This window comes from Anolis carolinensis, unplaced genomic scaffold (genome assembly GCF_035594765.1).
Source record: "Anolis carolinensis isolate JA03-04 unplaced genomic scaffold, rAnoCar3.1.pri scaffold_13, whole genome shotgun sequence".
Classification (NCBI taxonomy): domain Eukaryota; kingdom Metazoa; phylum Chordata; class Lepidosauria; order Squamata; family Dactyloidae; genus Anolis; species Anolis carolinensis.
In genome coordinates, this window is record NW_026943824.1 from 2,128,721 (window position 1) to 2,144,441 (window position 15,721).

The 15,721-nt window shown below is 44.0% G+C and overlaps 1 protein-coding gene across 7 annotated transcripts in view; it reads right to left on the reverse strand.

The window, feature by feature from the left end:
- sdk1 (sidekick cell adhesion molecule 1) overlaps positions 1-15,721 on the reverse strand; it is a 615,491-nt gene that overhangs the window by 42,986 nt on the left and 556,784 nt on the right. For all 7 annotated transcript variants that reach the window (XM_062964472.1, XM_062964469.1, XM_062964468.1 and 4 more), the window contains 4 exons: positions 14,005-14,120; positions 9,541-9,727; positions 8,357-8,494; positions 1,471-1,632 (listed from right to left, as the gene is read on the reverse strand). In XM_062964472.1, the coding sequence (XP_062820542.1) occupies positions 1,471-1,632; positions 8,357-8,494; positions 9,541-9,727; positions 14,005-14,120 (603 nt within the window). The remainder of the gene's footprint in view (positions 1-1,470; positions 1,633-8,356; positions 8,495-9,540; positions 9,728-14,004; positions 14,121-15,721) is intronic.

A 15,721-nucleotide genomic window follows, 5' to 3' on the forward strand; every position in this document is an offset into this window, starting at 1 on the left:
ATTGGTCAATTCTAGATAAGCCAAGATATAAAGTTCTTTGTTTGCTACACACATGTCGCGACGGCCATTTGCATAATACGGACCCACAAATGGGCACGTACGGCTGTTTCGCCTTATCATCAGCTGTGATAATAATAAAAGGCTTGTTTTATTGCTCTCTTGGAATTCTCTCTCCCTCTCCGGGCTAGTCTCCAACACTTGGAGGTGTCTACGGAAAACACTGGCTCTGCGGCTTAGAAATGGAGATGGGCACCAGCACTCAGAGCCGGACACGACTGGCCTTAACGTTGGGGAAAACGTTTACCTTTACCTTAAAATTGTTGGGAATCACCCTGGACTACTCAAGTCTAGATGTAGTTAGACAGATGATAGAGTTAGATTGAAGGAATCCTTTCCCTGTTTCCAAAGCATGCCTAGACAGGCTTTACTGTGTTTCACTCTTTCCTGTTTACGTCACATCCCTTACTTTGAAGTTTGTAGAAATGTGAATCTCCAGGGACACTAACTTCTCATTGGTCAGAATGTCTTTTATGGCCCCAATAAACTGGACCATGAGGTCAGAACCATTTTGGTTCTCTCTTCTCCCTGTTCTTCAAGCTAACAAGAAGCATCTCGCCATCTTTCCTGGCAAGATGTAACTATTTAGATGTTTGTTATTTTTCCTTTCTTATTTTTCCTTAGAAACCAGTCTAGAGTAGACTAGACAGCTCCCAAGCCTTTCTATCCACAATGGAGTTCTTTTTACCTGAATAAATACTTTTTTGAACTTTTACTGAGACTCTGCAGTCCATTGCCATCCTAAATAGACAAAGGCTTCTCTTTGCTCACCCCGCGTAAGTAACTGTTGCATTTGAAAGCTTTTGCTTTTGCTACTCTGCTCATTTTTGGTGGAATCTCCCCCAGAGAGGGTTAAATTGAGTCTAACCACTCAGAGATTACCACAACAAAATATCCCTAAATGCATTATTTTAAGTTTACATTTAGACCTCCCTTCCCATTGGGACATCACAGCTATCTACTGTGTCTCTCTTGGACAGCTGAATATATAACCGTGACCTTAGGTTTATAGACTGTCTCGGATGCAGAAGCACCTGGCATTCAACTCCGATGCCACTAAATCATGAGTTTGGACTTGATTTGTCAGAGTAATTTGCAGCGCAGCAGTAATGCACACACACTTGTGTCTGGACACTCCCCAGTTCCAGCCACACATCAAGGACACCACAGCTTATTAGCAATTAACTCTTTCCAGACTACAGTACACTCTGGATGATGCAATCAGTATGCAATACAGGCAAGACACAAATTTCATTTAAACACTACCAATACACAAATCCCACATTAACATGATTCTCTCTTGGCTTGAGAATGCATTTGGAGTATTTCAGTTTGCCGTTGGGTGCTGGGTTAATGCAATCGACTCCGCCGTTTTGGATACTGTTTTGGCAAGTTCTGCGCATCCCCACTTACCCTCCGCCGGCCCCGCTGTGATGTTGGCTTGAAGCTCAGGCCCATAGGCGATGGTCTTGGCCTGGACGCGGAACAAGTAGGTCATTCCCTTGGTGAGGTCCCGGACCTTTAGCCAGCGCTGCCAGTTCCCCTTGATGTCCACAGTCACGACTTTGCTCACCCCTGGAACGGGACGACAGGATGAAAAATAAGGCGTTTGGTCAAAGGCAGTGGAGCCGATCTGGTTCAGATTACCAGTCAAATCGCCTCGCCATTTGCTAAGGAAGCGTGTCTTACAATTAGTGGGAGTTTAAGTAGCGATAATGGCCAATTTTCAGCACAGATAAGTGCAATTAGATGTTAAGCTTGATACTGACAAGGAGGGAAACTCTTACGGTGCAATTGAGAAATTAAGAGGAGGCTGAAGACAATTTTACTAATTGTGTCGGAAAAGAGGGGCCCAAAATTGTCACTTTCTCCCTTTGCCCAGCCCGTCTCCACGTGTTGCCTCTGTGTCAATCATTCTGTCAAGTCACCCAAGCTAAATGCACTAGTCCAAGCCTTGGCCAACCAATGTCTCTTCTCTTTACAACAGAACCAAATGAAGGATGAAACTTCCTGGGATCACAACATAAAATTAAGGTAGTTAATTTTTTCTTACCTACAAACTTAAAACGTATGAACAAAGAAAAAAAAACAAACAGGACCACATCCAGAGCTCTGGAAGTTATAGGGAAAATATAGCAACTGTTGAATTATATATGTTCCTTCTTTTTACCTCTTTTTAAAATCTTTTTTCTTTTTCCTTCTTTTTTATTAGTACAGTAGAGTCTCACTTATCCAAGCCTCGCTTATCCAAGTTTCTGGATTATTCTGGGACATGGCCAGACAGATCAGAAAACACACAACAACCCAGAGTTAGGAATGTTTGCACCAAAACAAAATGATCCTAACGCTTAACTAGTGTCATATAGCAATTGGACAACACCTCTTCCATGCGGCACAAAATCAATTTCGATGCATTCTATCTACTGTGTTGTCATCCATCTTTTTATATTATTACTTAGGTATATTAAAGATATTTATCTCTGCTTTCCTTGGTTTAAAGCTAAAAATAAAGTTCTGAAGCAGGTTCGCGCTCTTCTTCTAATTGCTATTTTAGTTCTGGGACGTAGGCATCCATTAGGTGCATAAAAGACACAAGAGAGGAAAATTACATTAGATGCATTTGTTCTCTCCGGGGATCCTTTCACTGCTCAGACATAGTCAAGGAAAGCCCTCCAACAATGGAAATTCGAAACAACTGTTGTTGTTTTAAGTGCGGTATAAAGAATAGCTGCAAGGTTGTTTTGTCACCTACAGCTACGAATGCGAAGAAAGCCGTTCCCAAAAAAATCCCTAAATCTTACAACAGAGACTTCCAAGTCCAGGTCACTTTAGTAGAGAGAGAAGCAGTTGAAAAGAATTCGTAGTAATTCTACTTCTCTGAATGGCTTTTTGAAGTTCAGGAAAAAAGAGCCAATTCCACGCATGTAGCAGAAACATGCAGAGCAGAGTATTTTTAGAATGAGAATTCAAAATAGAGGTGAGTAAAAACACCTGAAAGGGTCTCGATATGCTTTGAAACTTTGAACTCCGTTTGCAACAAGTGAACTAAACTGAGGACAAAAGTGAGCCGAGGAGGGAGAAATTGGGATATTTCTACAAAACAGAGAGGATTATTCAGGACTTGTCCAACCCATTTCAGTGTAGCCAGACTCGGGGAATTCAGAACTTTTCACCGTTTGATCAGTCGTAAAAACGTCCCATCAGAAGTCGGCATATTAACTACAGAAATCTGTACAAGAGTCAACATAGAAGAGTCTAAGCTCTTCTAGGCTTAGACTAAGCTGAGCGAATAATGATTTGTTTGGGGTTAGCTACTACTGAGTTATGCAGGGAGGCTAATTTAACTAATTTACGACACCATAAAAAAACTTCCACAGCGAACGGAAAGGAACGAGAAAGTACTCCATCAAGGACTCGGTGTCACAGTGACGATGAAGTGGCCGGAACGGAGCATACCCTAGAAAAGCCTTAAAAACATGGCTATCTATGTGCCCAGGCTTTTAACGAATAAATGACAAAGACGATCCAGACTAATGTATGGATAAAGTAGGAGGATATTGGACGAACGGATTTTAAGCATATGTTTTATATTTTATACTGTATTTAACTGGTTGTAATACATTTTTATATGTTGTTGTTTTTAATGATGTGCCGACATCGAATTGTTGCCAATTGTACGCCGCCCTGAGTCCCTTCGGGTGAGAAGGGTGGGATAGAAATATTGGAAATAAATAAATAAATAAATAAAAATGTTAAATTGCCTCTGTGTCTGTCTATATATGTTGTATGTCTAATGGCATTGAATGTTTGCCAAGCATAAGTGCATTGTGATCTGCCCCGAGCGCCCTTCGGGGTGAGAAAGAAGGGCGGAATATAAATACTGTAAATAAATCGCAAATAAATTGGATACTGGTGGGACTTGGAGGTGATTGTCCCACGAAGTTGGGAATTGTGGTTCACCCCCATCCCTATACATTTTCTAATGGGTGCATTCATAAAAACAAAAGCAAAGATTGACTTTTTCTAATAAATAGCACTACAAATTGCTAAAGTTTGTGACTCTGTGAAAGTGAAAAAGCTTCGCTCATCTCTCAGCAAGCTTTGACCGTGTAGCCTCCTGCTTTGACGGTGCAATAATCCTACAGTTCCTAACAATCCTAACACCGGGTTGTTGTATATCTTTCGGGCTGTGTGGCCATGTTCCAGAAGTATTCTCTCCTGACGTTTCGCCCACATCTATGGCAGGCATCCTCAAAGGTTGTGAGCCATAGATAAACTAGGCAAGGAAGGTAAATATATATCTGTGGAGAGTCCAGGGTGTGACAAGAGTCCTTTGTCAGTTGGAAGCCAGTGCTAATGTTTCATTTAATCACCCTAATTAGCATTGGAAAGGTTTGTCTCTTGCCTTTGTTCAGAGTCATTAGCCGTCCCTGGGGCTCCTCTGCCCTCAGAGTGTTGCTTTCCATCTACTATTCTGATTTTTGATTTTTTTAAATACTGGTAGTCAGATTTTGTTCATTTTCATGGTTTCCTCCTTTCTGTTGAAGTTGTCCACATGCTTGTGGATTTCAATGGCTTCTCATGTCGTCTGACATGATAGTTGTTGGAGTGATCGAGCATTCCTAACACCCTCTCATGATTAAATTGGGAGCGATACAGGAAAGTGATTAAAAAACCTCTCAGGAAACCATCGCATTGTGTATATACATATATATATCTATATATCTCTATATATAAAAGGGTAATGAAATTTCGGCCTAGGACAAAACAACAAAACTACACATCCCAGAAACACTAAACTTGGCAGCACAACCCCTCATCCATGCCTCTACATTCATACAACAAAAAGAAAAGAAAAATAATGTCCTAATTAGAGGGAGAGGAATAATTGTTTTTATCCAATTGCTGCCAGTTAGAAGGCTAAGCTCCGCCCACTTGGTTTCCTAGCAACCCACTCAGACCAGGGGACAGCCAGAGTTAGGCCTCACTTAGGCCTCTTCCACACTGCCTATAAAATACAGATTATCTGATTTTAACTGGATTATATGGCAGTGTGACTCAAGGCCCTTCCACACAGCTATATAACCCATTTATAATCTTACTAGCTGTGCCCGGCCACGCGTTGCTGTGGCGTTGTCTGGTGGTGTCTGTATTTTATAGGCAGTGTGGAAGAGGCCTAAGTGAGGCCTAACTTTGCCTGTCCCCTGGGCTGAGTGGTTTGCTAGGAGACCAAGTGGGCAGATCTTAGCCTTCTAACTGGCAGCACTTGGATAAAAACAATTATTCCTCTCCCTCTAATTAGGACTTTATTTTTCTTTTCTTTTTGTTGTATCAACCTAGAGGCGTGGATGATGGGTTGTGCTGTCAATTTTCGAGGTTGTGGGGTGTTTAGTTTTGTTGTTTTGTCGGTCGCCAGGATTCCATCACTCTTTTATATATATAGATATTATCTGCTTTGAACTGGATTATCTTGACTCCACACTGCCATATAATCCACTTCAGTGTGCATTTTATCCAGCTGTGTAGAAGGGGCCTCATACTTTGCCACAGCAATGCGTGGCCGGGCACAGCTAGTATATATATATATATTTGTGTGTGTTTTTATAATGAGCTTTTAGAAATCTAAAGCAAAGCAAGCATTGATAACCGGAATTGATTGAATAGCTACAGAAAACAATTACAAAATGAAAACATTTGATTTTGGAGTTAAATACGGAATATAACCCCCAGCTGTAATCCCCAAGGTCTCCAGGGATGCACCAAGTGCCACAAATCCCCACTTCTCTTGCTGCCCTTTCTTTCAGATCTGAAATTCTCTTTTTCTTTTCCAGCCATGACCTCAGCCTGGTGCCTCCGGGCGAGATGCTTCCGCTTACGTGCCATGCAGACAAGTCAATTGCACAAACCGCCCGGTCTTCGGATGGAGGCAGAATCCCCTCCGGCGCCCCATCAATGATTAAATACGTATCCTGAAGCATGAGATTGGACCCAGGCACCTTGAATCAAACCCAGGATGAGTTCATTCCAGTCCTGGATGATAACACCAGACCTGCCCGGTATAATTCCCTTGTAAAAGGAACGACGGGAGAGGTCTCCCAAAAATATCTCCCCACGGAGCATGTTTCCTGATTAAAATTATATACCTTTTCCACCCTGGCACTTCACGCTGAGCCTCTTGCCCATGCTAAATGGCAAAGGGCTTTCAGTGCGGCTTTCATTTGGCTCACAAGCCACGGAGATGCAAGGCAGGCAGTCAAAGGCACTTTCTCTCTAACCCTCACCTGCCCTCAATGGAAAAAGGAGAGAAAGATATATATATATATATATATATAGAGAGAGAGCTCCAACAATGCTGGTGATTGCTCCCCGCCTGGGTTTGAATCAGCAGGAATTAGTTGAAGCTCAAGACCTGATTGGACCCCTCGCAGCCCTCCAGAAATATAAAATAAACATTAAACAACCTGCGCGGCAACAAGCCTATTAAATCTTTTTTCACATGTACCTTTAGAATGATTTTATATTCATCTGCAGACAGATTATCAATTCTTTCTCAGCTGTTATTTCGGAAAATTAATCACACTATTTAGGCTCCCAGTCAATGGGGGAAAAGATTAAAGCCAGGGCTGGATTAAAAATGCTAGGAAAAAAAAAATCACGGATGCAACCGAAATACAGAGTGGGAACAAAGTCATTTGTTACAGAACAATGCAGTTGAAATGGCTAATGTTAGACTGATTACAGAGACCCCGATGGCACAGTAGGCTAAACCACTGAGCTGCTGAACTTGCTGACTGAAAGGTTGCAGGTTCAAATCCGAGGAGCAGGGTGATCTCCCGCTGTTAGCCCCAGCTTCTGCCAACCTAGCGGTTCAAAAACATGCCAATGTTTTTGTGTGGGTTTTGTTTGGGCTGTGGCGCAGACGGGAGAGCAAGCCAGTGCAATTAACTGCAATGAATCACTGACCAGGAGGTCATAAGTTCGAGGCCCGCTCGGAGCTATATTGTTTGTCTTTGTCCTATGTTAAAAGGCATTGAATGTTTGCCTATATGTGTAATGTGATCCGCCCTGAGTCCCCTTCGGGGTGAGAAAGGCGGAATATAAATGCTGTAAATAAATAATAAATAAATAAATGTGAGTAGATCGATAGGTACCGTTCCGGCAGGAAGGTAACAGTGCTCCATCCAGTCATGCCTATGGTCACATGACCGTGGAGATGTCTACGGACAACGCCAGCTCTTCAGCTTAGAAATGGAGATGAGCACCAACCACCAGAGTTGGACACGACTGGTCTTAACGTCAGGGGAAAACTTTTACCTTTACCTATTTATGATTATGAATAAACCGTTGAGCTGCTGAACTTGCTGACTGAAAGGTCGCAGGTTCGAATCCGAGGAGCAGGGTGAGCTCCCGCTGTTAGCCCCAGCTTCTGCCAACCCAGCGGTTCATAAACATGCAAGTGTGAGTAGATCGATAGGTACTGCCTTGGCGGGAAGTTAACAGCGCTCCATGCAGTCAATATAAATATCAATGTAAATAAACAAATAATAAAAGCACAATCTAGTGTGTGTGTTGATACAGGAAAACATAGACAATAAGATGAGCATGTTGGGAATCACCCTGGACTACTCAAGTCTAAATGTAGTTAGATAGATGATAGAGTTGGATTGAGGGAATCCTTTCCCTGTTTCCAAAGCATGCCTAGACAGGCTTTACTGTGTTTCACTCTATCCTGTTTACGTCACATCCCTTACGTTGAAGTTAGTAGAAATGTGAATCTCCAGGGACACTAACTTCTCATTGGTCAGAATGTCTTTTATGGCCCCAATAAACTGGACCATGAGGTTGGAACCATTTTGGTTCTCTCTTCTCCCTTTGTTCTTCTAGCTAACAAGAAGCATCTCGCCATCTCTCCTGGCAAGATGTAACTATTTAGATGTTTGTTATTTTTCCTTAGAAACCAGTCTAGAGTAGACTAGACAGCTCCCAAGCCTTTCTATCTACAATGGAGTTCTCTTTACATGAATAAATACTTTTTTGAACTTTTACTGAGATTCTGCAGTCCATTGCCATCCTAAATAGACAAAGGCTTTTCTTTGCTCGCCCCGTGTAAGTAACTGTTGCATTTGAAAGCTTTGTTTTTGATACTCTGCTGCCTTTTGGTGGAATCTCCCCCAGAGAGGGTTAAATTGAGATTAACCTCTCAGAGATCACCACAACAAAGCAAATTCCAATCTTACATTTTTATAGATTCTTTGCCTCCTCCAAGTCAAGACTGGACAAGCCTTTCTGGCAGCCTTACCTTGAACTGGGGCCAAAGGCTCGTAGATCACTCGGTATCCCTGCAGAATGCCGTTGGCTGCAACCGGCTCTCCCCAGGAGACATTGAGTGTGGAGCAAGTGATCTCGGAGAAAGCCAAGAAGCTGGGAGGCCCTGGAGCTGAAACAGCGATGGACAGCATGAGGAGAAGCAAGACCAACGACGAAGACCACAAATTCCACAGAAACTTATTATGATCCCCAGAAGTGCTCACAGGACAATCTATATATATAAAAGGGTAATGAAATTTCGGCCTAGGACAAAACAACAAAACTACACATCCCAGAAACACTAGACTTGGCAGCACAACCCCTCATCCATGCCTGTACGTTCATACAACAAAAAGAAAAGAAAAATAAAGTCCTAATTAGAGGGAGAGGAATAATTATTTTTATCCAATTGCTGCCAGTTAGAAGGCTAAGCTCCACCCACTTGGTCTCCTAGCAACCCACTCAGCCCAGGGGACAGGCAGAGTTAGGCCTCACTTAGGCCTCTTCCACACTGCCTATAAAATACAAATTAAAGTAGAGTCTCACTTATCCAACAGTCACTTATCCAACATTCTGGATTATCCAACGCATTTTTGGAGTCAATGTTTTCAATATATCGTGATATTTTGGTGCTAAATTCGTAAATACAGTAATTACTACATAGCATTACTGCGTATAGAACTATTTTTTCTGCCAATTTTGTTGTCTAACATGATGTTTTGGTGCTTCATTTGTAAAATCATAACCTAATTTGATGTTTAATAGGCTTTTCCTTAATGCCTCCTTATTATCCAACATATTCGCTTATCCAACATTCTGCCAGCCCGTTTATGTTGGATAAGTGAGACTCTACTGTATCTGATTTTAACTGGATTATATGGCAGTGCAGACTCAAGGCCCTTCCACTCAGCTATATAACCCATTTATAATCTTATATTATCTGCTTTGAACTGGGTTATCTTGACTCCACACTGCCATATAATCCACTTCAGTGTGCATTTTATACAGCTGTGTAGAAGGGAACTCATATAATCCAGTTCTAAGCAGATAATATAAGATACTTTATTTCCCATACCACCATACTTCGCCACAGCAACGCGTGGCCGGGCACAGCTAGTTGGAATATAAACTTGTGGCCAAATTTACATCCCATCCTTGCCTTTTGCAGATCCTTACCTGCCTGGTGCGTTCTGCCCTGACCAGGGCTACTTTTTGGCCCGTCTCCGGCCGCATTGAAAGCAGAAATGCAGACCAAATATTTGGAGTAACTGGTCAAGTTCTTCAACCGGACACTTGTCTCTGGGAGGAAAAGGACCTTCACTTTTTCGGTCTCGTTCCGGCTGTCCTCTTCCCAGTAATAAACCTAAGTGGAAAAGGAACAAATGCTATTATATGTGGACGTTGAGTTCATCCGCTATCCCAATTGTCCTAATCTGGTCTCCTCCTGACACTGGTCTGTTCTACAACTGGCTCTCTGGCATCTGCTCTCTAAAAATCTGGCGAAGACAGCTGAGTGGTTTTCAAAGGGTGAGGCCAAGTCATGATGGAGAAGTCTATTGGAAGTCTTGGAGTCCTCGTGGACAACAAGTTAAACATGAGCCAACAATGTGATGCGGCAGCTAAAAAAGCCAATGGGATTCTGTCTGTCCTGCATCAATAGGGGAATAGCGTCTAGATCCAGGGAAGTCCTGCTCCCCCTTATTCTATTCTGCCTTGGTCAGACCACACCTGGAATACTGTGTCCAATTTTGGGCACCGCAGTTGAAGGGAGATGTTGACAAGCTGGAAAGCGTCCAGAGGAGGGCGACTAAAATGATGAAGGGTCTGGAGAACAAGCCCTATGAGGAGCGGCTTAAAGAGCTGGGCATGTTTAGCCTGCAGAAGAGAAGGCTGAGAGGAGACATGATAGCCATGTACAAATACGTGAAGGGAAGTCAAAGGGAGGAGGGAGCAAGCTTGTTTTCTGCCGCCCTGCAGACTAGGACACAAGGGAACAATGGCTTCAAACTACAGGAAAGGAGATTCCACCTGAACATCAGGAAGAACTTCCTCACTGTGAGGGCTGTTCGACAGTGGAACTCTCTCCCCGGGGCCGTGGTGGAGGCTCCTTCTTTGGAGGCTTTTAAGCAGAGGCTGGATGGCCATCTGTCGGGGGTGCTTTGAATGCGATTTCCTGCTTCTTAGCAGGGGGTTGGACTGGATGGCCCTTGAGGTCTCTTCCAACTCTACTATTCTATGATTCTATGATTCTATGATTCTATTGGATTCTGTGTGTTGTCGAAGGCTTTCATGGCCGGGATCACAGGGTTGTTGTATGTCTTTCGGGCTGTGTGGCCATGTTCCAGAAGTATTCTCTCCTGACGTTTCGCCCACATCTATGGCAGGCATCCTCAGAGGTTGTGAGGTATGGATAAACTAAGTAAGGAAAGGAAAGAATATATATCGGTGTGGCAAGAGTCCTTTGTCACTGGGAGCCAGCCTTAATGTTTCAGTTAATCACCCTAATTAGCATTGGAAAGGTTTTGTCTCTTGCCTGGGGGGCATCCTTTGTTCAGTCAAGCCCTCAGAGTGTTGGTTCCCATCTACTGTTTTGATTTTGGAGTTTTGTAGTACTGGTAGCCAGATTTTGTTCATTTTCATGGTTTCTCCCTTTCTGTTGGAGTTGTCCCCATGCTTGTGGATTTCAATGGCTTCTCTGTGTAGTCTGACATGATAGTTGTTGGAGTGGTCCAGCATTTTTGTGTTCTTAAATAATATCCTGTGTCCAGGCTGGATTCTGTTTCTCAAGCTGGCCGCATAGAGATGTTGTGGCTCTGCAGACCAGTTGCTTTAAATGGCCAAAGAACAAGACATAGTTATTGCCTTCAAGTTGACCTGTGAGTGCCCAGAAAGCATCTGGCCAATCCGCCGTAGGACAAAGGATACGGAATTGTTCTCATGATGGTATGATTATGTAAGCCATGGACTCTCTCCAGTGGTTCATAATCTAATTGCTCTTTCTCGACATCGGTGCCCAGTGGTAACAATGCAGACCCACTCTCCTCAGCCTGATTACCCAGTTTGGACTCCCAGTTTGGCCATTCAGGAGCCACTAATGAACGTCTATTGGTTAATCAATCCTACACTAGGTGAGCCAGGAACCTGACCTCAATGCCCGGCCAAGAGTCTGCTTTTGTGCTACAAGCCAAGCTATTAGAACAGCCTGTGCACAAACAAAAGGGGGAAATATACAAATGGTTATAGCAGGTAGCTCACTCCTGCCAAGCCGTAATGCCAGATTATTTTCACTGGCTCGGCTTTGCTCTGTTTGCGGGTCTAATGCACAGGCAAGCAATGAACCAAAGGCAGGCTCCGAGGCTTGTCGTCAAGACTCAATCCAGACTCAAAGATTTGCTTCTAGGACGGCAATAAGCCTTTGGCAGAGTGTCACCCAGGGTGTGATCCTGGATCCGGCACAGCTACTGGTGCGGATGTTGGGGACCAGCTGCCTTCTTCCTGGACAAAAGAGGACTTGGCCAGAGCGTCTCTGCTGGCAATATTCAGTATAGATTATTGCAAACATGTTTTACCCAGGGCCACCTCCGAAGAGTATTTGGAAATGGCAGTTGGAATGTGGTAGGGTTGACTCAAAGCCTAAACGTCCCATTTTGTGACACGTTTGTTGGCTTCCAATTGATTGCTGAGATTGGGGTTCAATTGGGAACGGGCTGTGGTGCAGGCTGCAATAAATCACTCTGACCATGAGGTCATGAGTTCGAGGCCAGCCCGTAACGGGGTGAGCACCCGTCAATTAAAAAAATAAAAATAGCCCCTGCTTGTTGCTGACCTAGCAACCTGAAAGATAGTTGCATCTATCAAGTAGGAAATAAGGTACCACTTATAAAGTGGGGAGGCAAATTTAACTAATTTACGACGTTGGAATGAGGAAGTGCGGTCAGAGTGGATGATGAAGCAGCTGCTCCCCCCTGTGGCCAGAATCGAACATCCCCTCAGGAGAAGGTTAAATTGCCTCTGCGTCTGTCTCTGTCTCGGTTCTATGTGTACATGGGCATTGAATGTTTGCCCTATATGTATATAATGTGATCTGCCCTGAGTCCCCTTCGGGGTGAGAAAGAAGGGCGGAATATAAATACTGTCAATAAATAAATAAATCCTTAAATCTCTAAATCAGCATTTCTCAACCTGGGGGTCAGGAACCCTTGGGGGGGGGGGTCATGAAGCGGTCTCAGAGGGGTCGCCAAAGACCATCAGAAAACACATATTTCTGATGGTCTTAGGAACTCCTTTGACAGAGAACACTGAAGATCGTTCTGCCTGTTTGGCCCAACTCTTTCATTAGTGGGATTCAAGGGGCTCTTTGATTGTAGGTGAACTATAAATCTCAGGTCTATTTTCCCCAAACTCCACCAGCATTTACATTTGGCCATATTGAGTATCCGTGCCAAGTTTGGTCCAGATCCATCATTGTTTGAGTCCACAGTGCTCTCTGAATGTAGGTGAACTACAACTCCCAGACTCAAGATCAATGCCCACCAAACCCTTATAGTATTTCCTGTTGGGAGTTCTGTGTGCCAAGTTTGGTTCAGTTCCATCATCAGTGGAGTTCGGAATGCTCTTTGATTGTAGGTGAACTATAAATCCCAGCAACTACAACTCCCAAATGTCAAGGTCTATTTCCCCCAAACTCCACCAGTGTTCACATTTGGGCATATTGAGAATTCGTGCCAAGTTTGGTCCCAATCCCCTAGGCCTCCGGTGGCCTAGAGGATAAAAGCCTTGTGACTTGAAGGTTGGGTTGTTGACCTGAAAGCTGCCAGGTTCGAATCCCACCCGGGGAGAGTGCGGATGAGCTCCCTCTATCAGCTCCAGCTCCATGCGGGCACATGAGAGAAGCCTCCCACAAGGATGGTAAAAACATCAAAGCATCCGGGCGTCCCCTGGGCAACATCCTTGCAGACGGCCAATTCTCTCACTCCAGAAGCAACTCCAGTTGCTCCTGACATGAAAAAAAAATCCATCGTGTTGTCAATCATTGTTTGAGTCCATAGTGCTCTCTGACACAATGGGTCTACTACAGTTAGGATTAACAACAGGCTACAATAGGAGCCCCAGTGGCGAAGTGCATTAAAGCGCTGAGCTGCTGAACTTGCAGACCGAAAAGTCCCAGGTTCAAATCCCGGGAGCGGCTTGAGCGCCCGCTGTTAGCACCAGCTCCTGCCAACCTAGCAGTTCGAAAACATGCCAATGTGAGTAAATCAATAGGTACCACTCCGGCGGGAAGGTAATGATGCTCCATGCAGTCATGCCTTTGGCTACATGAACTTGGAGGTGTCTACGGACAACGTCGGCTCTTCGACTTAGAAATGGAGATGAGCACCAACCCCCAGAGTCAGACATGACTAGACTTAACGTCAGGGGAAACCTTTACCTTTTACTACAATAGGTCTATGATTCTATGAAGTGAAATCCCAGGCTCGTGTATGTAGCAACGACCCCTTCATTGTCCTCCCAATGCACATGCAAGGAATCTCATATACTCACACAATACAGCTAAGAAGGCAACTCCCCACGTTCCTGTTCCCAGGTCTATCTAAGAGAAGATAGTCTAGCGTCATTGGGAGATGCAAGAGAGCCACTTGCCTTGTAGCCTTGGATGTTCCCATTCTGGCTGTCAACGGGAGGAGGATCCCAGGTGACTTCCAGCTGGCTTGCAGAGAGGGCATTTATCTGGATATTTTGAGGAGGCATTGCTGGGGCTGGAGAAAGACAACAAAAAGAAGTGGAAGGAGAATTAGAAATGAACCCAAGTGCCTTCGCCAGGTGCAGACCGGAAAAGGTATACGGCAGAAACAGGGATTCTTGCAAGCATGCAAACTAGATTTTCCACATGTTGACAGAGAGATTTGAAATCTGTATCCCTTTGTATTTTTCCTGGTGTTGTATCACTTCTGTGCTTCTGCATTTTGTCACTTCGCAACCATGTGCTTTTCAACATCTGTGGTAACCTGCCCTGAGTGCAGGCCCGGAAACAAGGCAGGCGAGAAGAAACTCAATGAATAAATCAACGCAACCCAGAGCAACGTTTTGGTGCCTTTAATGGAAGGCAGCCCGGCGCAGATTTCCCCAGGCAGAGCGGGCTGGATGTTTCCTTGCGCAGACCAGGCCCCTCCGCTAGCAGCAACAGCAACCGACTAAACGCGTTAAACTCCGCTTGCCCAGAGGATGCCAACTCATCCATTCCTAATCTCCTGACATGTATATTAGCGAGAAACACATCCTGCTCCTGAGTTGGATGTAACACCGCTCAGGGATATCTGTGACGCGTCTCCAAGAGTGCAAAGTCCTTAACGGAGGATCAATCTGCCTTTTGAAAGCCCTGCTGCCCGGCACATCACAGCGGCTCTTCGTCAACGGGCAAATGACTGCCTTTGACACTTGAAATCAGTCTCGGCCTACTTTCCCTTCCAACTTTTTTACAGAGGGAGTTAAAACTATGCGTAAAGGATGCCATGTGCCACCTTTCTTGCCTGCAGATGGGATTGTAATAGCCTCTGCGCATCGTGCTTGAAAGCCCAGCCTCCTTGCGTTATGCCCATTTAGCAGACCCCAAACGGAAGCTGTAAAAATCTTGCCAAGCAAAGGAGACATAGCACAGGTTCTTTGCTCTTCTGGCCAGCTTCTTTCTCTTTCCCCCACAACAGACAATGACCTTCACGAGCCTGTTATTATTATATATTTCTATCTTTCTGCTCTTTTTCTCTCCGGGGTTATAAAATAAAATAGTAATTAACACCCACTCAGCCTGACACCAACTATTTATTTTGTTCTAACTGTGCTGTTTCCGTATTATCGCTGCCCACCCTGCCGTTAATGGAAATGTTAATAACCGGCACCAGGTTGTTGTGACAGATGCTTGGGCTCATTATCAGAAATTCTTATTTACCGCTCCATTAAACGACAGAAACACACACCCAAAAAGGAGGGGGGAGGGAACCCGAAAAGGATTTTTTTTAAAAGAAAGGAAAACCCTAGAATAAGGAACAATTCAATCAAAACTAACTAGGAGAGTTTTAAGAGCAGCATTAATAATCCAAAGCATCAATAAAGCTGATGGAGTTTTGTTTGCGTTGGCTGCAGCAAAATTATTGTTGTACAATGAAACAGTAAAATGCAAAACTGGGTCTAGCCAGTCCCACATTTGATTCAAATAAATTATATCACCATTTATTGTTATTTTAATTGTCTTTTAAAATTGCTGAAGGCTGCCTGCTCCATAGAGCACACATTAATATTGTTACACAAAGGAAGTCCACTAATTTTCTTGGAAAACTCTTCCATACCGTATTTCCCCGAAAAT